This window comes from Chenopodium album, chromosome 12 (genome assembly GCF_948465745.1).
Source record: "Chenopodium album chromosome 12, dcCheAlbu1.1, whole genome shotgun sequence".
NCBI classification, from domain to species: domain Eukaryota; kingdom Viridiplantae; phylum Streptophyta; class Magnoliopsida; order Caryophyllales; family Amaranthaceae; genus Chenopodium; species Chenopodium album.
Window position 1 is genome coordinate 28,374,568 of NC_137845.1, and position 23,544 is coordinate 28,398,111.

Consider the following 23,544-nt stretch of genomic DNA (forward strand, 5'->3'; position numbering starts at 1 on the left):
ACAGTAACTTGAATGAAGCCTTGATGTCTACCACTTGAAAAGTAGTAGTATGTTCAATGACTCCCGCGGTAACGTTCATGGTGATGATTCCAAGAGCTTGACGACAAGTGTTGTCATAGGCTCTTATTCCTTGTGGAGATGGAGATAATTCTTCATCTTTTATCCTCAACATCCTTGCAGTTTGAAGTGGGCAAACATTGATTGCTGACCCATTATCTATAAGAGTCATTGGCACATTCATTGTTTTGCAAATTACTGCAAGATTCAAGGCTTTGCTGTGCTTATCACCTTCAGGAGGTAAATCTTGTCGAAAAAGGTGATCAAGTTGATTGGACTGGGAAGATAACTTGTGAGGAAGTTGGTTAATCCCTATGGAGTAGTCTTTAAATCTATCCCTATTTTAGCTAAAGCGTCCATTACTGCGAGCCTATGCTCAAGGATGTGGCTACTAATTTCCATACATTTATCTCAACTTTAGTTTTCTTAAGTTTCTTGACAACATCATTGTCTTCAATGATGGTACTAGAATTTATTGAGTGGTAGGGATAGGTACATTTGTGACTAGAGGTTACAATCTTCCGGATCTTGTGAGGACATCGATGGGAGAATCCTCTTCATCCAAAATGTCATCAACTGGATAGATTGTGGTGAGTGGAGGTTCTTCCATGTATTTAAGGTAGACATCCTCATCATCACTATCCCAAAATCCATTGATGCTTTGTCACTCTTTTAAGGGGTTGTAAGCTTTTTCACTCTTTTTGAGGGGTGTAACCTTTCCCAACTCGAAGAGCATTTGGAACATTCTTTTGTAAGAGACATCAATAGGTGTGTAAGCTTTGTCACTCTTTTTGGGGGGTGTAACCACGTTGAAGATAAATGGCTTCCTTTCGGAGGGCTTTGAGGGAGAAACACTCATCATCTTTTCAACGCCACTTTTCCTTTCGACCTCCTCTATTTGCTTACAGAATTCTCTGATTAGCTTCGTTAGCTCTTCTAACATATTTATGAGGATGCATACTTCCTTTCTAGAGGGGCCCTCTTTGGTTGGCGACTAATTTCTTCCTGAAAATCACTCGTGGCATCGAAAAAGGTTTCCTCCTCTTTTTCGTCAGCATGAGTCTTTTCTATTGGCTTGATGCGGAGTGATGGATCGACGTGATCCTCTTCATCAGAAATTGCTATGGAATCCGAAAGTGGGGCATTATTGATGCTCGGCTATTTGCTAGCAGGAGGCAATGAAAGTTTGTTGTTGTCGATCAAGTCTTGAATGGCTTTTATCAACTTCCAACAACTTTCAGTAGCATGGTCCCTACCTTGGTGATACTTACAGTGTGCATTTGAGTTCCAACTAGTTGTCCTTCTTTCGACTGATGGATCTCCCATTGGTCCAATAGGAGTCATGTGTCCTTTTTCATGTAGGCGGTCAAAGGCTATGTCATAGCTCATGCCGATAGGAGTAAAGTTTCTCCTAAATGGTTTCTTTTGCCCTTGATTGTTCATGGAAAGGACTTCATTCAAATTGAAGATGCCAACGTTATTGGAATGGGTGGTTTTGGAAGAAGAAGGATTGTCAGGACATGATTGGCCCACGTGGCATGGGTAAAATTACCCAAAACATTTGCCCCTCACAGATGTGACATGACGCGCCACGTGGCATCTGTGACACATGTCACTCAGCCATAGGAAATAGTAATAAAGTTTTTTTTTGTTTTTCTTTTTTTTTTTACTGTGAAAGTTTAACCTTTCACATTTCGGGGAATTTACCAGGATGCCCCTGTTTTTTACCTCTCTATAAATACACGATTTACCCCCTCATTTTGGACGTTTCCAAAACCTTCTAGAGAGAGAAAATCACCAATTCTAGAGAGAGAGAGCTTGTCGTCCGTGTGTGAACACAAGCTACGCTCATTTTCCGCCTGCCTCAACCGGTTCACAACCATTTGTGCCCCAAGCAAGCAAAGTCAACTCCAGGAGCATCTCAGTCAGTCATCACCATTTGCCAACAATTTTTTTTTGATTTTAAATTATTTTTTATCAACTTTTATTTGATTTCTTTTAACTATTATCAACAATTACTCATAAATTAACCAAAATTGTAAAAATACCTAATTATGAAGAAATCGAACTTAAAAACACCAAAATTGAACTTCAGGTACTCTGATTCAACTTTTGCTACTTCAAATTTAACATAATCAAGCAAAAAACATAAATATAAGTAAAAAAAATTTCAACAAAAATAGACAAAAAAGTATGAACTTCGAAGTTTTGATATAATACCTAATATTCGCCAATTTTTGCCAATTTTCGAAAATTTTTGTTCCGAAAATGAAATATGTAAACAGTAGAAGTTAAAATTGTGATTATATAGCGAAATTGAGTAGTTGAATAGACGGTTATGGCGGTTTTCGAAGCTTTTGAGCAATTGAAAATGGCGAAGAAGAGAGCGAGAGTAGAGAGAGAGAGAGGAGAGAGAAAATGGCGCCTTAATTTGCGTGCTCATTTAATTTGTCTGATTTAATTTGGGCTGTTAGATCACGCGCCTCTTGTCTCTGATCTAACGGTCTTGATTAGTTCTTAGTTCCTATTTTACAATTGGTTCTCATTATAACCTGGTCCTATATATATATATATATATATATTGTAATTATATATTTAAAATCAAAAGATTTCACAAATCTTTCTTAAAAAATTTAGACAATTATAAATAATCAAAAATTAAATCATATTCTTAAAATAATTTCGTGACATGTTTTACAACACCAAAAAATTCAACATATCACATAATTTTATTATTCCTCGACTAATTGTGATTCTATTACTTATCAATTAATAAACTATAACTATATACTTCGTATAACTTTAGATCACCATGTATGGCACGGGACCTAACCTAGTAATCATAAAATTGATGGATCATGGCCTTAAAAATGAACATTTAGTAAAAAAAAAAGTGAACAAGTAAAAATAAAATGATCATTTAACAATAAAAAAAAATGAACACGTAAAACATAAATTTTTAGTACTCCCTCCATCCCTTAGTACAAAGTCTCATTTCATTTTGAGGTAAACCAAAATACAATGCCTCTTTCTATTTAAAGGTTGTATTTTTTGACATTATTACCCTCTTTTTGATGAGTTGTCATCTTTATTCCATTACTTTTTTGTACTTTTAACATTAATTCCCAACACTTTCTCTCTCTATCTCTTCAATTATTCCCAACTACTTTTTTTTCTCTCTATCTCTCTCTAACCCCACATGCACATATGCACTTTTAATCATTAGTTTTAAAGAATTTTCATCTTTCTTAATTCCCCCACAAAAACCAAAAGAGGTTTTGTATTAAGGGACGGAGAGAGTAATAAAAAGTGAACATGTCAAAAAAAAAAAAAAACACATTTAGTATAGTAAAAAGGAACATTTATCATACAATCATAGAATATCAAAATCATATCTAATAAAATGAACATTTCAGAAAAATATATGAACACATTATATAAAATGTATATTTAATACAAAAAAATAAACACGTAAACAAATGAATACATTTAATAAAATTATGAACATTTAGTATATTAAAAATGAACATGATTTATTTTCATATATTCATATAGGTTTAAATTCATTGTATATAATAATTAACAAAAAATAAAGATAAAATATATCGTTAAATTATGCTCATTTTTTATATACTAATGTTCATTTTGTATACTAATGTTCATTTTTTATATACTAATGTTCATTTTGTACAAAATATTCAATTTTAAAGTACTGTATGTTCCTATTTTTTTATTTACAGAACACAAATTCAATTGTAATTATTTTAACTCAAAATATTTGAATATCCACCGTAAGTATAATCTTGGTTCATCATAGAGACAATAATTATCGATCTATAACATACGAAGTAATAGATTATGAATCACAAATGCAAAATTGATAAAATTAACAAATTTTCAACGTTCACAAATTTATAATAATTAAAAAAATAAAAAAAACTCAAAATTACCTCAAATTTCACGATCGTGACGAAGAAGATGATGATGATTATGATGTAGAATACTACAATGGTGAAGAATTGGAGAATATCAAAATTGGAAGGACAAAGGATTATAAAGATTGAAAGAAAGAGAGGTAAAAAAGAAAATTAACTTTTTAAAAAAGGGGGAAAAAGAGGAGAAAGAAATTTTCAGATTGAGTAGAAAACAGAGGAGAGAGAAAATTAATAGAGACAAGAAAGAAGACAAGAGAGAGTTAAGATATAAAGAGGGAAAAAAATATATGTTCATTTTTGTAGGGAATATTTCAAGCATCCCAAACTTGAACCCCACTGTGATCATACACTTAAGCATGGTGGCGTCCAAAGAGTCGCCAATAAGTTTTAGGAACTTGTAAACCGTTCACAGGGTGAAGGTTACACCCCTTCACGATCCATGAGATCGCCAACTCCATAGTGGTCTGGAACCGTGACTGGATATTCGGGGATGAAGGTACAAATCCAACCTAAAAAAGATTTAACCTGCCCTAAAAATAGGCCTCTACTTTATTCTTCTCATATTCATGTGCACTTTCTGACTAACATACAATCAATAGGTTAACCCTAAACCTGTTTAATCTATGTTGGTTGAATATTAATGCACAAACAAAACTATTATTGGTGATCACTTGAATTAAAATCATATTAGCCTAAACAATATTATTAATTATCTTATTAAGCGTTATTACAAGTACAAATTCCCTTTAAACCTGCAAGAGAGGACGTGATCAAGCAATAACAATAATATATCAAGCAAGACAACAATATTGATTATAGACACAACAATCATCATAATAATAATATTCAATCTCAAAGCATAATAATATTAGCAAGATCCTAGGCATGATACTAATATGATTAATAACAAATCCTACCATGTCACTAAGCATTAAAGATCAAAGCTTTAGCCCTAACATGGTAGTATCATGATAGAAGAAAATAGGAAGCAACCTAAACATGATACTAGAAAGCAATAAAACATCCTAACATGATGCTAGGAATTAAAATAATCTAAGCATGTTTTCAAAAGATATAAAGCAATAAAACAACTTATTTTGTTGCCTCGTACCTCTTTCTATCAAAACAATACACCACGTTAGTAACTTTAAGGAAAATATTAAATCAAACAATTAATTTAAATAATTGAAATAGGGATTTGGGACCAAACCCTCAGAAATTATCAACCTTTCATGTCTAAGGCGAAGGCAACTTCGAGATTCGCTAGGTGTGTCTAGAACTCGTGAATGCGGTATTGTGTTTAAAAAGACAAGGCTAGAAAAGAGAGAGAAAGAATAAGCTATTGTTTAAGAGAGAGAAGAGAATAGAATTAGATGATTGTTGATGAAGCTTGATGATCAAGCTTGTTGATTTTGAAAATGGGGAAATACGACCCTATTTATAGAGAAAAAGGTCCCGACACGATCAGAAAAGAATCAGAATTCGAATCGGAGTAAAACTGCTTCTGTCGCCGCGCGATAGCCTTGTTGCGGCGCGACAACTTTGTTGTTTCGCGATAGTTCACACGTTTTCTAAAATCCGTACAGATTCCTTAATCTAATTAAATTAGACTAATTAACGTCCGTACTTATCTTTTAAATCAGATTTAATTCTTTTAAAAACACTAGTTTTATTCCAAATAAAAATTCTTTATTTTCTAAAAATATAATTATTAATCCTAATTCCACTAGAATTTAAAATAAACTTCTAAATTATTCTAGAAGATTAAAATCAATCCTAATAATTTTAGGAATAATAATTAATGGGCCCTCCACTTGATCATTGGGCCACATAAAACCATTTCAGGCCCAATTTAGTATTTTGGCCATAAATTCCTCATTATTCATCGGAATTGGGCTCATAATATATCATTGAAAAATCTCTTTTCGAGCCCAATCCAACTACTCCATTATTAGACCCTTATCATGGACCAAACTAAATTGGACTGGACGTTTTCCTAAATAGAGTACATTTTCGAAAACAGAAAGGAAGTATTTTTATTAAAACAACTGTATCACAAGACTTTTCACACTTTCACTTCGTTTGACAATCAATGACGTGAAAGATATTCATCAATGGGTTTGGTTTTCTAGGGAGACACAATCAGGTGTCTATAATTTTTGAATTACTATATGTTCATATATGGGTGAAGCAGTGCAACTAGCTTAGGTACACAAGTTTATAGCTAAGAATTTGCGTAGATTGAGCGTAAGCTAGAGGAAGAGGCCATGTTGGGCCTCATCCCTCTAGGTGGCCGATCATATGGGTAGGTTTAGAGCGTTTGGGCTTTGCTTCTGAGTCTAATTATAATATGATTATAAATAGACTAGGTGCCTAGGGTTGAACATAACATTCAATGATCATTAGATCAAACCCTAATTAGAAAACACAAGCCAACCCCTCTTAAAGTCTCTCTCACCCTCGTGCGCCCCTCTTGGTGTGCGCCGATGGTGTGTGCACAGTGGTGGTGGTTTGTGGTGATGTTCGGTTGTCCACAAAGGTGGTTATCGTGGTGTTTCCCCTTCATCTGACAAATATATAGCATTAATGGACGGCTTATTCGAATCCTATTGACTAATTAGAGGGGCAACATTTGGGGCTCTATTCTCTCCCTGATTGTCAATCGATCACGGTGTGAAAATCACACTTCAAAGGTACAATAATGTGATTCTTGTGTGTTATGCATGCGATCATGTTTTAGGTGCGTATTAATGTGACTCATGAAATTCCGCTTAGAGTACCTAAATTTCTACATTAATAATATCTTGTGTTGGTAATGGCATGTTTTCTTCTAAGACAATGGACACTAGACCACGTTGCAACTATTTGAAAGGAATGGTGTCCTTCGAACAAGTGTATTATTCCGATAGAGGGTTCGAAATTATTATAAAGCTAATTATTCAGTAAGGTCAAGTGATTGGAATGCCTGGGTGGAGGTCGCTTCCGATCAATAATATTAATGTATAATTAATATTACAGCTTAATCTTGATTGAACCCTTCGGGTCACACCCAAGAAGCTATCGAACCGAAGCGACAAATTAATTCTGAAGGAATTAATGAGTCAACCGAGTAATTAATATTAAGATGTCGGAAATTCAAGCTTGGAGCATTGAAACCGAGCATCGGAATGCCCGAGTGCTAGGGGCATATGGCCTAGCAAGGTGGCTAAAAATGTGTTCTAGCGCACCTTGGCTAGCATGGCCAGCTAGTAGCCCGCACCATGTGCGTGGCATGCTAGCAGCTGGCCGAGGCTGGCAGCCCGCACAAGGTGCGTGGCATGCCAGCAAGCCGAAGCTAGCAGCCCGCACCATGTGCGAGACTTGCTAGCAAGCTATGGTTAGCTGTCAGCACCTAGTGCGTGGCGTGCTAGCATGCTGTAGCTAGCAGCCCGTACAAGGTGCGTGGGTGCGTGGCCTGTTGGGCCAAAGGAGCAAAGCAGCGTTTGGCAGCCCACCTTGGGTGCCTTGGTGCCCAAGAGGTGGGGTACCACGTGGCACAAAGCAATTGGGTTGAAGGTGGTGTGTTGGCCGGCTATGGGAGAGGAGTGGAGAGCAAGTTTGGTCCCCCCTTTCTCCAAATAGTCCTCACCTAACCTCTCTTGTGAGCATGGCATTTGCTGATTTATTAGTAGCTTGATTATTAATTTTATTTTTGATTTAAAATAAAATGGAAAAATCAAATCTCCCATATTGATGGATGAGCTTTTCTCACTCTTGTATTTCCCTATAAATACCCAACTTGGGGTATTGGAAAAATCACTTGAGTAAGTGTTGAAAAAGGCATCACCATTGTGAAAACCTTTTAACACAATTAATTACTCGGGTTTAGGTCAGGCTTAGCTAACTCCTAAGCAATAGACCATTTTCGGTGCTCGGGTTGCGGGAAAACTTCATTGGAGGTCCTCGTGTGAGCGGGGCTAAGAGCTTTCGAAGTAAGAGCTCAATTAGTGAGTGAAGCACGCGCCAAAGGTATTAATCTCTTTCTTAATCTTGTTTTTTAAGTTAATTATGCTTTATGGTTATAATTATTGTGACTGTGATCTTGGCTCGGGTTTCCTTCCGCGGTGGGTCGAACTCACTGAAACCCAACACCGGCATCGGAGTCTTGCTCATTTATTTTTATAATCATATTTTTCAAGGTGTTTTTATGGCTTAATTTTTCTGGTTTTAAGTTGCTAATTAGATTAGTAGCTCGATTTTATTATTTTAAGCCCGTATAATAGCTGATTTCTGCCCCGAACCCAGATTTTCGCCGAAAATAGTGAATTTTGGGTGGAAAAGGCGTTCTGGTAATGGTTTATCCCTTTTAGAACTATGTTTTTAGCCAAAAAATGACTAGAAATGCCTTTTTCAAGGGATTTTTTGTTTTGACCAAAAATTTTAAGTCTTTCTAACCTTGAATCTTTATAGCATATTTATGGTGGTTAAGTATTTGGTTCTTTCCTTAATTTATATGCAATTTTAAACCTCTTTAAGCATGGTTACTTGGTAGTAATTGGTGCTTGAAAGTTTGGTTTTATTTTTCACATAATTGCAAATTCATTGCATTAAGTGTGAAAAATTTGTTCTTTGTTGCTTCCATGTACTAAAGATTCAATATTTAATTGTTTTAAGTGATTGAATCTTTGAGTTACTAAATTCCATGAATTTTTGGTTGAACTTTTGATTTAATCATGTATTAAGTTGATTGGAATCATAAACTTTGAATCTTGTGATAGAAATTTAATTTATCTTCATATTGGAAGATATAATTTTTCAAGGATTCACAAGTGTTAAAGTTGGAATCTTTAAATTGAACTTTGTGTTCATATATCCAACTCCCTTTTATTTTGTCAAAATCTCATGATTAATTTAAATTAATAGTGAGTTATTGACCTTAATTTTTTTTAATGCACCAAGTTAAACCAATTTTATTAAAGAATGGTTCTTGAAAATAATTTTGGTTACATGCACCTTAATGAATTTTTAATTTAAGTTGGACTTGTTTAATTTTTCATTTGTTTTTTGCTCATTAAGTTAGTTCTAAAATTAATTTAAAATTAATTACATGTCACGCAAACATCGGGTTGGAAACCCGAGGCCATGGTACGCAAGCCGAGGAAAGAACCTCACTTGGCTAGCCGGGCTGCATAACAGCCCATATGTGGTTGCCAAGTGGGCTGCCCAAGCTTGGTGCGGCTGATCTACGTGGCTGCTGCTTGTGCCGGCACCTGGCGCACCATGGCAGCAGCATGAAGCGACAACAGCTAGGTGATGCGCGCGCGCACCATGCATGCAGCCATGTGGCTGGCCGTGGTCGGTGCATGCATTGAGCTAGGTGTGTGTGTGCGTTGCTTGGTGCGAAGGGGCAAGCATCCTTAGTGCGTGTGCCTAGCATCAGGTAACCCGTAGCAAACGCTACTATGCTCGGCCTAGCTAGTGCTACGTGGGGTGGTGGAGGCATATGCACCAAGTCGTACAGTCTGAGGTTGCTAGATAACCTTGGCTTGCATAGGGCACGTACTTTGTGCGTGAGCCACTTGAATGCGTTTGGCTTCATGTTTACTTATTTTGCCGTTTTAATTATTTTATTAATTTAACTTGGTTTTAATTATTTTAATAAATGTTGGAGGCTAGGCCTCGATTTTTTAGCGGCGTTTGCAAAATTTAATTTTGGCAAATATTTGGGTTTACCGGCTTAATTAATTGGATTAATTAAGATTGATGCGGAATTTAGTGGGAGCTTCAATTATTAATTGCACTAAATTACATAATCAATTAAACAACTTTGACTAGTTTTAATTAGGTATGTTAATTGGATTAACGACCTAAGTTAGTTACTAGTTTGCGCGCGTTTTATGCATTGTTACTTGTTTTATCGTTGTAAAATGCATGGGCCATTCACAAATATAGAATGGATGAATGGAATGTATATTCTCTCACAGGTTTAATAAAATGGAACTAGTGGGGCCTGATTAGGATAGAAAATACGGACTGCGATCCGTGATGTATTTTTGTAAATCTAAATACGGTCTGCGAACCGTTGAGTATTTTTGTACATTAATATTTAGATTAGTCCTAATCGTAGATACTAGTATTTGCATAATTATTGTCGTGTCTTGGAGACGGAGGATCTTGAAAGACGAAGCCATGAAGTTGCAAAAGCCGTCCGTTGAAGACTTGAAGATTCAAGGGGTCATGTTAGTTTCCAAATACATCTTTATTTATGTTTTCGATATATATTTATGAATATTTATATATGAATTATATGTTAGATGCATGTTTAGGATTTCGAATGTTGTGATGATTAATTAAGTTCACTTACCAACATAGAAAGGCTAGGTCCCTAAAATATTGAGTGAATTGCCATTCCAAAACAACACTTATCGACCTATTGAGAGTAGTAATGGGCTACGCCAAAGCGAGGCATCACTATTACTCCCTAGGATACGTAAGGCATACCGGGTAAGCAAGTTGGTTTTGGTTATACTCAACGATATGATGAGTGATGGAGTCCTAACATGTCGTGGCAAAGTGGATAAGTTGTTGAGAGAGAATTAGATGCGACGATTTATCCAACCAAGAGTGTCTTGGAGCCATTAGCAAAGCGTTGCTTACCTTAGGAGATTGAGTGTTAAGACAAGCCAAAGCATGCTTAACCACTCTTTGTTTCTTTGGATCTTGGAATCGACTTATTCTCACCAAAACGGGGACAATTTTAATATGTGAATAAGACGTTTAAATAAGTTTGATTAAAATGCGTGATTTCAATCTTATTTAAGTATTATGAATGGTTTTTCATTTCAAATTCTTTCAATTGTAGAATCATGTCTTCAAATAACTCAAACAATTAATTCTCGTTACGCTCAATTCTCGATAAGGAGAAGTTGAGTGGGCCAAATTTTCTTGATTGGCAAAGGAACTTGCATATAGTTCTCATGCAAGAGCAAAAGGAATATGTCCTTGATGAGGAAATGCCCGAGACTCCCAATGAGGAGGTGACTCAGGCTGCCCTAAACCAATGGCAGAGTGCCAATCGGGATGTCAAATGCATCATGTTGGCCACAATGTCTCCCAAGCTTCAAAAGACTTTCTTTGAGAAGGAGACAACTTTTGAGATCATTTTTTAGCTGCAGAATATGTTCCAAGAGCAAGCTCGAACTGTGAGGTTTGAAACCCACAGGCAGATCCTTGAGAGCAACCTCAAGAAAGGACAGCCAGTCAGCCCACATGTACTCAAAATGATAGGATTGTTTGAGAACATGGAAAGGCTTGATGCGGGGTATTCAACCGAGATGGCAATTGACATCATTCTACACTCTCTGCACAAAGGTTATGATCAGTTCAAGATGAACTATAACATGCACAGCATGGAAAAAACCCTCACCGAGCTTCATGGTATATTAAAGCAAGCCGAGCAAACGCTCAAGGATGAGGGGAAGCATGACATGCTCATGATTAAAAAGGGAAAGCCGTTCAAATTCTCAGGCAAGAAGAATAAAGGCTTTAAGGGGAAGGGTAAGAACAAGACCTTTCCGCCAAAGTCTAAAGCTACAAAGGATAACAAGGAGAAGAAGGTAACGTCATCTAAATCTGATTCCGAATGCTTATATTGTAAGAAGAAGGGACATTAGAAGAGTGATTGCCTCAAGTTCAAGAAAGATAAGAAGAACGGAACCGTTGCTTCTAGATCAGGTATATTCGTTATAGACTTAAATTTCACTAGCTCAACATCATGGGTATTAGATACCGGATGTGGCTCACACCTTTATTCCAATTCTCAGGGACTAAGGAAAATTATGAAGCTAGCGAAGGGAGAGGTAAAACTCCGGGTCGGCAATGGAGCCAGAATTGCAGATGTATCTGTAGGAACTCTCAGTTTGTCTTTGCCCTCTGGGCTTGTTTAGGAACTTGAAAACTGTTTTTATGTTCCCAACATTACCAAAAACATTATTTCAATTTTGGTGTTGGACGCCAAGGGTTTTGAATTTCGAGTAAAAAACAATGAATGTTCGTTTTATCTCGATAATGTTTTATATGGTATTGCACATTCTGAAAATGGCCTTTATGTGCTTTCTTTAGACAAACAAGTTTATAATGTGAATAATACCGCTAAGACCATGGAGTCAAATCAAACGTACTTGTGGCATTGTTGTCTTCACCACATTAACATCAAACGCATCAATAAAATTCTACAAGAAGGTGTTCTTGACTCTTTCGATTTGCAATCGTTTGAGAATTGCGAAGGATGTTTATTAGGCAAGATGATTAAACAGCCATTCTCCAAGCTGGGAGAAAGGGCGGGAGACTTATTGGGTCTAATACACACTGATGTGTGTGGACCAATGAGCTCTGCCACAAGGAACGAACATTGATATTTTATCACCTTCACAGAAGACTATAGTAGATATGGTTATGTCTACCTTATGTCGTACAAATCTGAATCGTTTGAAAAGTTTCAAAGAATTTCTGAGTGAAGTTGAAAACCAGCTTGGCAAGAAAATTAAAGCCCTTCGATCGGATCGAGGTGGTGAATACTTGAGCCAAGAATTCGATGACCATCTGAAAGAAAAGGGTATACTTTCAGAATTGACACCTCCAGGAACTCCACAATGTAACGGAGTATCCGACAGGAGAAATCGAACCTTGTTAGACATGATACGATCTACAATGGGTCTTGGTGATCTTCCTATCTCTTTCTGGGGACACGCACTTCTAACTGCGGCACTAACACTGAACCGTGCTCCATCAAAAGTTGTAGAAAAGATTCCATACGAGTTATGGACGAAGAAACCTCCTCGGTTGTCTTTTCTAAAGATATGGGGATGCGAAGCATAAGTCAAGAAATTGATTTCTGACAAAATTCATCCCAAATCTGATAAGGTTTACTTTGTGGGTTACCCAAAAGAAACCAAAGGGTATTACTTCTACAATAAATCCGAGAACACAGTGTTTGTTGCTCGCGATGGTGTCTTTTTGGAGAAGGAGCACCTTTCTAAAATGACAAGTGGGAGGAAAATTGAGCTCGATGAAGTTCGAGAGGACGAGCAACAAAATCAAATTGACAGTCAAAGTGCTCAAATAACATCTATTGACGCTGGTCAAAATGGTCAAAATGTGCAAAGTCAAACCAACAATGCAAATGCTCAGTCCGTTACCCTACATAGGTCTCAGAGGCCGATATCTCAACCTGATAGATTTCTTGGTATAGTATTAACCGAGAATCAGGACATCCTAATTATGGATGGAGATGAACCGGTAACCTACAAGCAAGCGATGGCAAGCACCGACTCTGCTAAATGGCAAGAGGCCATGAGATTTTAAATGGATTCCATGTTTGAAAATCAAGTCTGAGACTTAGTTGACTTACCCGAAGGTTACACACCTATCGGATGTAAGTGGATTTTCAAGTTGAAAACCGACAAAGATGGAAATGTATTCATTTACAAAGCTAGATTGGTAGAAAAAGGTTACAGGCAAGTTCATGGTATTGATTACGATGAAACCTTTTGTCCAGTCGCAATGCTTAAATCCGTTCGGATCCTCCTAGCGATTGCTACATATTACAATTATGAAATATGGAAGATGGACGTCAAAACCGCCTTCCTCAATGGTATTTTGGAAGAAACTGTGTAAATGACACAGCCTGAAGGTTTTTTCGACCAAAACAATGCTGGGAAAGTTTGTAAGCTTAAAAAGTCCATTTATGGGTTAAGCAAGCTAGCAGGAGTTCGAATCTACGATTCGATGAAGCCATCAGTAAGTTTGGTTTTATCAAGAATCCAGATGAATCTTGTGTTTACAAGAAGGTCAATGGGAGTGACATCGCCTTCCTAGTCATATACGTCGATGACATATTGCTCATTGGAAACATCATTCCATTGTCAGAGTCTGTAAAGGCCTGGCTCGAAAAGTGTTTTTCAATGAAAGACTTGGGAGAGGCTCAATACATAGGCATCAAGATCTATAGGGATAGATCGAAAAGGATGATTGGATTGAGCCAAAATACTTATATTGATAAGGTACTGGCTCGATTCGACATGGAGGAGGTCAAGAGAGGTCACCTACCCATGTCACATGGCATAGCCCTAAGCAAGAAGTAGTGTCCACAGACACCTGATGAGCGGGAAAGGATGAATCAGATTCCATATGCTTCGCTAATTGGATCGATCATGTATGCCATGATATGTACTAGGCCCGATGTATTGTATGCCTTGAGTGCTACGAGCCGTTACCAATCAGACCCAGGAGAGGCCCATTGGACTGCGACCAAGAATATCCTAAAGTACCTAAAAAGGAACAAGTATAAATTCCTGGTGTATGGTGGTTAAGAGGAATTAATTGTTGAAGGTTATACCGACGCGAGCTTCCAGAAAGACAGAGACGATTTCTAATTGCAATCTGGATATGTGTTCTGTCTAAATGGAGGAGCATTTAGGTGGAAGAGTGCCAAGCAGAGCACAACTGAAGATTCTACAACTGAAGCCGAATACTTGGCAGCTGCTGAAGCGGCTAAGGAGGCTGTTTGGATTCGTAAGTTCGTTGGTGAACTTGATGTTGTACCTTTAATCAAGGGTCCAATAGCCCTCTATTGTGACAACAATGGAGCTATTGCTTAGGCCAGAGAGCCAAGGGAACATCAGAAGGTCAAACATGTCAAGCGGCGTTTTCTCATGATTTTAGAATGGAAATCAGAAGGTGAAATCAGAATTTTCAAAGTTAGAACGGATGACAATGTAGCCGATCCACTTACTAAACCTTTGCTTCAAGTAAAGCACAACAAGTACGTTGAGGCAATGGGAATCCGACACGTTGGAGACTGGCTTTGATTTCCCTGTTTAGTGTTTTAGTTAATTTTTGAAAATTTAATGTAAGACACTAAGAAAACCATTCAAGTTTTGGAGTAATTTAAATTTCATGCAATATTTTATCACTCCGTTTTCTATTTAATTATGGTTTAGGATTAAATAATGAGTCCATTTAATTATGACAATATTCAAAATAAGGTATCAAGACCAGTCTTGGTAAGGAAACACCTATTAAGTGAACATTGAACATTATAATCGAGAATTATCCCTAATCAAGGTCATTTAAAGGATGGACGGTTAATGACCACTTGAGATTAGTATGTAGTTTGATTTATAGCACCGTTTCTTGTGCTACAAGGACATGATTGTCATAAATCATTTGCATAGGTATTGGTTTAGAGCCATACTTGATCGACCTATGAGAATACTTTAAGAGATTAAAAATCGTCATAAGTATACTTCTCATTATGGCTATCGGAACCTATTTCCTCGACCATGAGTATTGTGAGTTCTCTTGGTTGAGTACAAGTCCGCTTTGATGTTGTCAAACGTTTACCGTAACAGGGGATTATAATGGCAACACTCGGGCAGCTAGGTCCTCTCAGTAAGAGAAGCTACATTACAAGAATGGGAATGTCCCCCTACTAAAAATAGGGAAGATGCCTTTGTTGTTTACAAGGCCTCTCGAAGAGCGAGACAGTAAAAATGCATGGTCGCGCTCGGATGGATTTTAGAAATCATCTGTTTATTGACAGTCGGATTCGGGATCGAGAAACACTTCTGGACATAATAAGGATGACGAATAAATCTTACCTTATAGTTCATGAAGAGACATTAAGTGACATAGAAAAAAGGCTATACACTAAAAGCGCACTTGTCCGAAAGGACAAGTGGGAGATTGAAAGAAATGGTGTCCTTCGAACAAGTGTATTATTCCGATAGAGGGTTCGGAATTATTAGAAAGCTAATTATTCAGTGAGGTCAAGTGATCGGAATACCTGGGTGGAGGCCGCTTCCGATCAGTATTATTAATGTATAATTAATATTACAGCTTAATCTTGACTGAACCCTTCGAGTCACACCCAACCAAATATCGAACCGAAGCGACGAGTTAATTCGGAAGGAATTAATGAGTCAACCGAGTAATTAATATTAGAAGTCGGAAATTTGAGCTTGGAGCGTCGAAACCGAGCGTCGAAAGTCGAGTCGAAAATAATAAAAGATGAGATTAGAAAATTACTAATAAATCAACAAAATTACTAAAATACCCCTAGCATCGGAATGCCCGAGTACTAGAGGCATATGGCCTAGCAAGGTGGCTAGCATAGCCAGCTAACAGCCCTCACCATGTGCGTGGCATGCTAGCAGCTGGCCGAGGCTGGCATCCCACACAAGGTGCGTGGCATGCCAGCAAGCTGAAGCTAGCAGCCCGCACCATGTGCGAAGCTTGCTAGCAAGCTACAGCTAACAGCCAGCACCTAGTGCGTGGCGTGCTAGCATGCTGCAGCTAGCAGCCCGCACAAGGTGCGTGGCTTGCTAGCAGTAAGCTTCGGCCATAGCAACCCGCACACCTGGTGCGTGGCCTGTTAGGCTGAAGGAGGAAAGCAGCGCTTAGCAGCCCACCTTGGGTGTCTTGGTGCCCAAGAGGTGGGGTGCCACGTGGCGCAAATCAATTGGGTTGAGGGTGGTTTGTTGGCCGGCTATGGGAGAGGAGTGGAGAGCAATTTTGGTCCTATCTTTCTCCAAATAGTCCTCACCTAACCTTTCTTGTGAGCATGCCACTTGTTGATTTACTAGTAGCTTGATTATTAATTTTATATTTGATTTAAAATAAAATGGAAAAATCAAATCTCCCACATTGATGGGTGAGTTTTTCTCACTCTTGCATTTCTCTATAAATACCTAACTTGAGGTATTGGGAAAAGCACTTGAGTAAGTGTTGAAAAAGGCATCACCATTGTGAAAACCTTTGAACACAATTAATTACTCGGGTTTAGGTCGGGCTTAGCTAACTCCTAAGAAATAGACCGTTTTCAGTGCTCGGGTTGCGGGTGGACTTCGTTGGAGGTCCTCGTGTGAGCGGGGCTAAGAGCTTTTGAAGTAAGAGCTCAATTAGTGAGCGAAGCACGCGCTAAAGGTATTAATCTCTTTCTTAATCTTGTTGTTTAAGTTTATTATGCTTTATGGTTATAATTATTGTGAGTGTGATCTTGGCTCGGGTTTCCTTCCGCGGTGGGTCGGATTCACCAAAACCCAACACTATTATTATGAGATCTTCAATCTTTTAATTCTTCTCCTTCATACATAATTTACATAGAATCGACAATCAATTTAACAACACAAGGGAAAGAGAATGGAGTTGCGTCTTGCATCAAAAGCTCAGATTGCAATACAAGATTCTAAATTGTAAAATAACTAACTACGATACCCTTAATTATGACTACTAAACCTACATTACAGCTTGTAGCATGGAGTAATAGATGATTAACATACCGATTTTCATGATAATCATACAACATTTTTGGATTCACATCATTGAGCATCAACGTCAATGTTGTCGTTTCGAAATGAGTGATTATCGTCTTCCTTTTTTGCAAAATTTGGCCTTGTTGAAGCATTGTTCATAACAATATCCTTGCTAGCGTTGCTTCCCTTATCAAGTACTGAAGATGTAATAATTTCGATATCTTCATTTGAATCTTCGCAACTCATTGAAGGCACCAGCTTTGTTATCTTCTTTATCTCCTTCCCTTTACCCCATATTACCCCGTATAATCCGATCACGATTAATATTGCTCCTAGTACACTGGTACAAGTACACCACTTATATGCTGTTATTTCATAAAAATAATAGAGATTACGAAAATGTTGATTTATTTACGAAAATGTCATGCTGACTGAAATGTTTTATTGATTTATTTACGAAAATGTCATTAGATAAACGATTTTTATTTATCGCTAGATAAACTGGGGCTGTTTCTCTCTCTCTCTCTACATATATATATATATATATATATATATATATATATATTAAAGGGCAAAAGATTTGAAAATGTACCTTCCTAAGTATAACTTTTCATCCAATAAGAGATATCCTGCAAATGCGACTAGAACGACTGTTAAAGGGTTGAATATGGACACGAACAAGGGTCCTTTAAGACGAATACACCAAGCGGTTATTGTCACCATTACACCTGAAGCAACAATACCCTGCAATAACGTGAAGAATCACTTAATCATCATTCAAACATATATATCTATTTATAAATAATAAATATGACTAAAATAATTACCTCTGATGTCATTACTTTCCACACGTCAATTTCTTATAAAAAAAATTTCCGCCAAAACTAATAATGACATCACTAGTTTTTTCAGCATAAATAAAAATTTGAAAATCGTAAATTAATTATACATTTTCCTAACAGATTTTATATTTAAAGTGACTAATTATGCCATTTCTGTTTTGGGTGTTTTTGTCCCTCGTGAGAGTTACAGCTAGAAGACTGGTCCGGCGCGCTCTATACCTGCAAAACACGAAGACTCCGATTGGTAGGAGCTCCGCCTCCGACGATCAAGTTAGTATTTGTCGAAGAATACGAAAAGGTGCGGAAAAAGATGAAAGTGAGTTCTTCTCGGATTCCGAGATCAGGTGTTTTCTCTGATGTGAGAGAATGTAGGGTTGTTGTAATAAATGTATCTGTCCCATAAATGGGGGAAATCTCCGTATTTATAGGGTCATTGGGAAAATGCCCTTTCTTAGGTCATTCTGACCTAAGTTTGGTGGGTTGCGCTGTAATACGGCTTTCTCGGGATTTGGGCCAGAAGGGCAGCCTTTTCTCCCATTTGTTTGGAGGGACACGTGTCATTAGGTGAGAGATCCATTTGGACCTCTCATAGGCTGACACGTGTCAGCTTCTGATAGGGCCACGCGTCTTGGGTAATTTTACCCAAAACATTTTCCCCTCACAGATGTGACGTGGCTTGCCACGTGGCATCTGTGACATTTGTCTCGCATGCATTGGGGTGTCAGTTTTACTATTCACCCATCTGGAAAAATTACGGGGTTGCCCCAGGATTTCCCCTCTATAAATTTTATCCTTTGCCCCTCATTTTTCGTATATTTACGAAAAACTTTTGAGAGAATCTTTGACCTTTCATAAAAGAACTTTCCGCTTGTCGTTTGCTTTCGTTCTGTCTGACACAACCGGCTCAAGCAACCTTCAACAGTACCTTAACAAGGTAACCGTCTGCTCTATCTCTCTCTTTATATTTCGCTTTTCTGTCTGTGTTTGTTTTTCCTCTTTATAAATGGTTTCACAAACACACACGGCATGGCCTAGGATAACTGTCAGCCGGTCACCTGAGACAACTGAATCTAGGACTAGGGGTGCCGCCGGCCCCAATCTGCACTCGTCCCCAAATCCGACCGTTTCTGTGTTTGTGCAGGACACTATGGCCAGAACTAAGAGAACAACCCAGACTCTAGTGATGAAGAGGACGAGAGTCCTATTAAGGTGCCTAGGAACGAAATCTCCTATTATCCATCTAGCATCCCAAGCACACCAAATGATCTATTTTGGATGAGTTAGAGAATGAATATGATGATAGGTCATCCGGCTCCGAACAAGGGTCATCCCAGACGGATGTTACCTCAGGCTGCTCTAAGAGCGAAGAGAAGCTGCCTGAGGCTGACGAAAAGGAATCTGAGGGAAAAGTCGCCTCTACCGAACAAGGCCAGAAGGTGGACTTCTTCCTCTCTTCAAGAGCTGTACACCCCATACTTCACCCACATCTCCGCTGCAACTCAAAGACTCATGTGAAAAAACTTAGAGGACATCCGGGACACCTATGTGATGGGCGCTAGCTATAGAATAAATGTCCCAACCCTTGACGACACAGTCTTCTGACCGCCTGGCTAGAGCCATGGGGACTCTAGCTTTGGCTGTTATGTGGTCGCAATACAGGCGGACCTTTGGTTCCCCTTAGATCCAGCCGTCGAAAGGATCCTTGATGGTTACCGTCTGGGGGTATGGCAACTAGCCCCCAATTCTTGGGTTAAAATTTTAGGATACGTGGCCGCCTGCAGGATGCAGGGAGTAGAACCTTGCTTTGAGGCATTCGCCTCTATGCATTACTTGAGTAAGGCTCCCAAGTCATCCGGACCCGGCTGGTACACTTTAACTTGTAATAAGGGTTACATGATGACTTTGGGGAAAGAGTCCAAGTGGAAAGATTGGAGAAATAAATTTTACATCATCTCTTCCCCAGACACCACTCGGAATAAAAAATTCAACTCTTAGAATCAGAACCCCTTTCTCCTTAGCCAAAAAGCAATTCTCCCGCCTATATCTGACGAAGACTATGATTAGATTTTGACACCTGGGTTGTTTAAGGTTGACGTCAAAACTGTATAAGGGGGATCTGAGAGGGAGATCATCCCAAATAGTTACATCCCTAGTAGGGATGGCAGTGGATTTGGACCCGACCCGGATCCGTGGATCCAGATGCGTTTTTCACGAATCTAGGTCTCCAAATTTTGGATCCGTCGGATCCGGGTCCTACTGAAAAAACGGATCTGGATCCAGGTTCGTTCCCTAGACCCGGATCCAGATCCGTTTACCCGTTTTAAAATTTTCATATTAAAAAAAAAAAACTAAAACTGTTTGTTTCTTTATTAAAAATGTTGATGATGTTAGTAATGATAATAGATTAGCCCTTTCAAGAGATGAATTTTGGATGCTCATATCAAATACATCATCGTTGTTTTTTCACTTGCTCATTTGTAACATCGTACTTTTTTCGTTGTTTATAATTTTTATTCCAAAGTATAAGTGTATAAGTTGGTTACTTTGTGTTTTTTTATTAGTCGTATAACTTTAATTTAGGTTGAACTTAATAACCCCCGACAGAAGTTTGAAATGCATTTTTTGACCCAAACATTACATTTATTACCAAAAAATTAAACAAAATATATTGGACCCATTTTGGACCCGGATCCGTTGGACCGTCGGATCTAGATCTGGGTCTCCATTTTCCAAACCCGACGGATCCGGGTCGAATCTGGATCCTAGATACAAAAACGGATCTGGATCTGGGTCCATCCAGACCCGGTCCAGATCCGACCCATTGCCATCCCTAATCCCTAGGTTTGAATGGTTTATGGATCCCTTTTTCCTGCCCGCTTGTGGCCTGAGCACAGAAAAAAGAAAAGGTGGGCAGTCGGATTAGTGTTTTGTAGAGCATTTTAATTTTTACTTTGTTTGTTTTGCTAACCACCCAGTCGGTCTTTTTGCAGAAGAAGCTATGTCTCAGCTGGACCCTAGCAAAAAGCCTGGCAACTCAGCTGCTGCATACCATCAAATGATTCGGTAGAAAAGCCAGATCTTCAAAAAAGATCAACTGGAGCATGTAAGCTCTTATACATCCAAAAGTTTGTCTTGGGATTATTGATTGCACACTTTTTGCTAAGTGTTGTATGTTTTGGGTGTTTTTGTCCCTCGGGAGAGTTACAGCTCGAAGACTGGTCCGGTGCGGCCAGTACCTGCAAGACAAACGGAGACACCAGTTGGTAGGTGCTCCGCCTCCGACGATCAAGTTAGTAACTTGAAAGGAGAGAAAAAGGTGCGGAAATTTAGGTGGGCATCTGCTCGAGTTCCAAGCTCAGTTGTCTCTATCAAAGGGACAGTTTGTAATAAATGGTAGAACGTGCCCTCCAAAAGAGGGGAATCTCCCTATTTATAGGGTCCTTGGGAATTGTGCCCTTGATTAGGTCACAGAACCCTAATCAGTGGTGGGCTGCGCCGTTTTACGGCTTTCTCGGGATTTGGGCCTGAAGGCCGTCATCCTCCAAATACCTGGGATGACACGTGTCAAGCAGGGATAGGCCCATTTTGGACCACCCTAGGGCTGACACGTGCCACCCTCTAGTTGGTCCACATGGCGGGATAAAATTACCCTAAACATTTGCCCCTCACAGATGTGACGTGGCACGCCATGTGGCATCTGTGACACGCGTCACTCTCTGATTGGTGGTAATTTTACCGCGCAAAATTTTACTGTTCACCATCTGAGTAAATTACAGGAATACCCCTTAATTTACCCTCCTTTTATAGCCGTTTACCCTCATTATTTTTGTACGTTTCACAAAAATTTTCAGAGAGAACTTTGAGAGAATCTTGAAAGAGAGAGAAGAAGTCATCCGTCTGAGTCAAGCGCAAGTTTTAAGAAAACTCATTCTTCTCAACACATGCGGACCCATCTACCTTCAGATCTCAAATCTAAAGGTACCGTCTCTGACACTCTCAGCTCTTTTTCATTTTACCGCTTGTACATATTTCTTGCAATAAATGGATTCATCACCAACACACACGGCACAACCTAGGTTAGAATCCAGCCGTTCACCAGGAACGGCTGAGTCTAGGACTGGTAGTGCCGTCTCAGGGTGTTGGGACCACCCTCATGCTTGGATTCCAACTATTTGCGCGTCTGTGTAGGACACAATGGCTCGGACTATGCAGACGGCACATGATCCGAATTATAGGAGCGAAGGCTCAAGCGGCCAAACGCCTGAGGGAGAGACGTCTAGCTCAGAACACCAGACGGCTCCGGAGAGATCCCCTCCGCGTGGCCCCCCAACTCCTCCAGACTTGTTTTTGGACGAGTGCGACCAAGGCGGTGAGGAGGCCGCCTCAGCTTCTGTCTCCCAATCTGGGGAGGAGACGGGGAGCGGATTTACTATCTCCTCTTCTGAGAGCAGTGATGATCTTCCCCCGCTTGAGGATAGCGAGGAAGAAGAGAGGAAGAAGTGGAATGAGAAGGACGATCCCTACAAGATCCACGTCTCCAACAAAGACAGGGACCTCATGGAAAGAGGCCTTGAAATTTTTTTGAAAGTTCACCCGTTAGGAGACGGGTACAAAATAAGGGTGCCTCCTGCAGACGGCACCATTTCTTGGGAAGACACTGAACGAAACGCCAACGGCTACTTCGGCTGTTACGAGGCGGCATTCAAGGCTGGTCTGCGCTTCCCCCTTCACCAGGCGGTGAAGGCAATCTTGAGAGGCTACGGCCTCGGAGTCTGGCAACTTACCCCCAATTCTTGGGCAAACATTCTGGGGTATGTTGCCGCCTGTGAGTTCCAAGGAATTCACCCCGGCTGGGAAGCTTTTGCTAAGATGCACTATCTTAGCCGCAGCCCAGGCGGGTACAGAGCGTGGTATACTTTGACCACGTTTCCTCAATATATGATGACCTTGGATAAGGTCTCCAAATTTGATGGCTGGAAGCACAGGTTCTACCTGCTGACGGCCCCAACCAGGCGGGAGAATTGCGAGCTCCGTCAATATAATAAAAAGCCCGACCTTCTGGGTCGGAAATGCTGTCTGCCCCGGATCCCGGATGAGGACTTCGATAAAATAATTGAGGCTGACTTCTTCGGCCTCACAGACGCCACACTGTCAACCCGGGAGACAATAAAAGTCCCCAGAAACTGGATCCTTAAGAGCGCCAAGCTCAGGGACGAATGCTTCCTAGCCGCCTGCCGGCTAGGGCACATGTTCACCAGACGTATGCGCCTGAATCAATATCCGTCTGTAGTACTTTTGTATCGGAATCGTTTTTAATGATGTACTAACCAATTCCTTTTTGTTTTTTGCAGAAGAAGCGTTGAACATGTTGCCAGACGAGAAGACTCCCGGGCGGTCCTCTGCTCAAATCCGCAGAGA

The 23,544-nt window shown here is 39.4% G+C and overlaps 1 protein-coding gene across 1 annotated transcript in view; it reads right to left on the reverse strand.

The window, feature by feature from the left end:
- Positions 1-17,350: 17,350 nt before the first annotated feature.
- LOC145571087 (WAT1-related protein At1g68170-like) overlaps positions 17,351-23,544 on the reverse strand; it is a 50,533-nt gene continuing 44,339 nt past the window's right edge. Inside the window, exons 6-7 of the mRNA XM_081630177.1 lie at positions 17,877-18,028; positions 17,351-17,624 (exon numbers count right to left, since the gene is read on the reverse strand). Coding sequence (XP_081486303.1) covers positions 17,351-17,624; positions 17,877-18,028 — 426 coding nt within the window. The remainder of the gene's footprint in view (positions 17,625-17,876; positions 18,029-23,544) is intronic.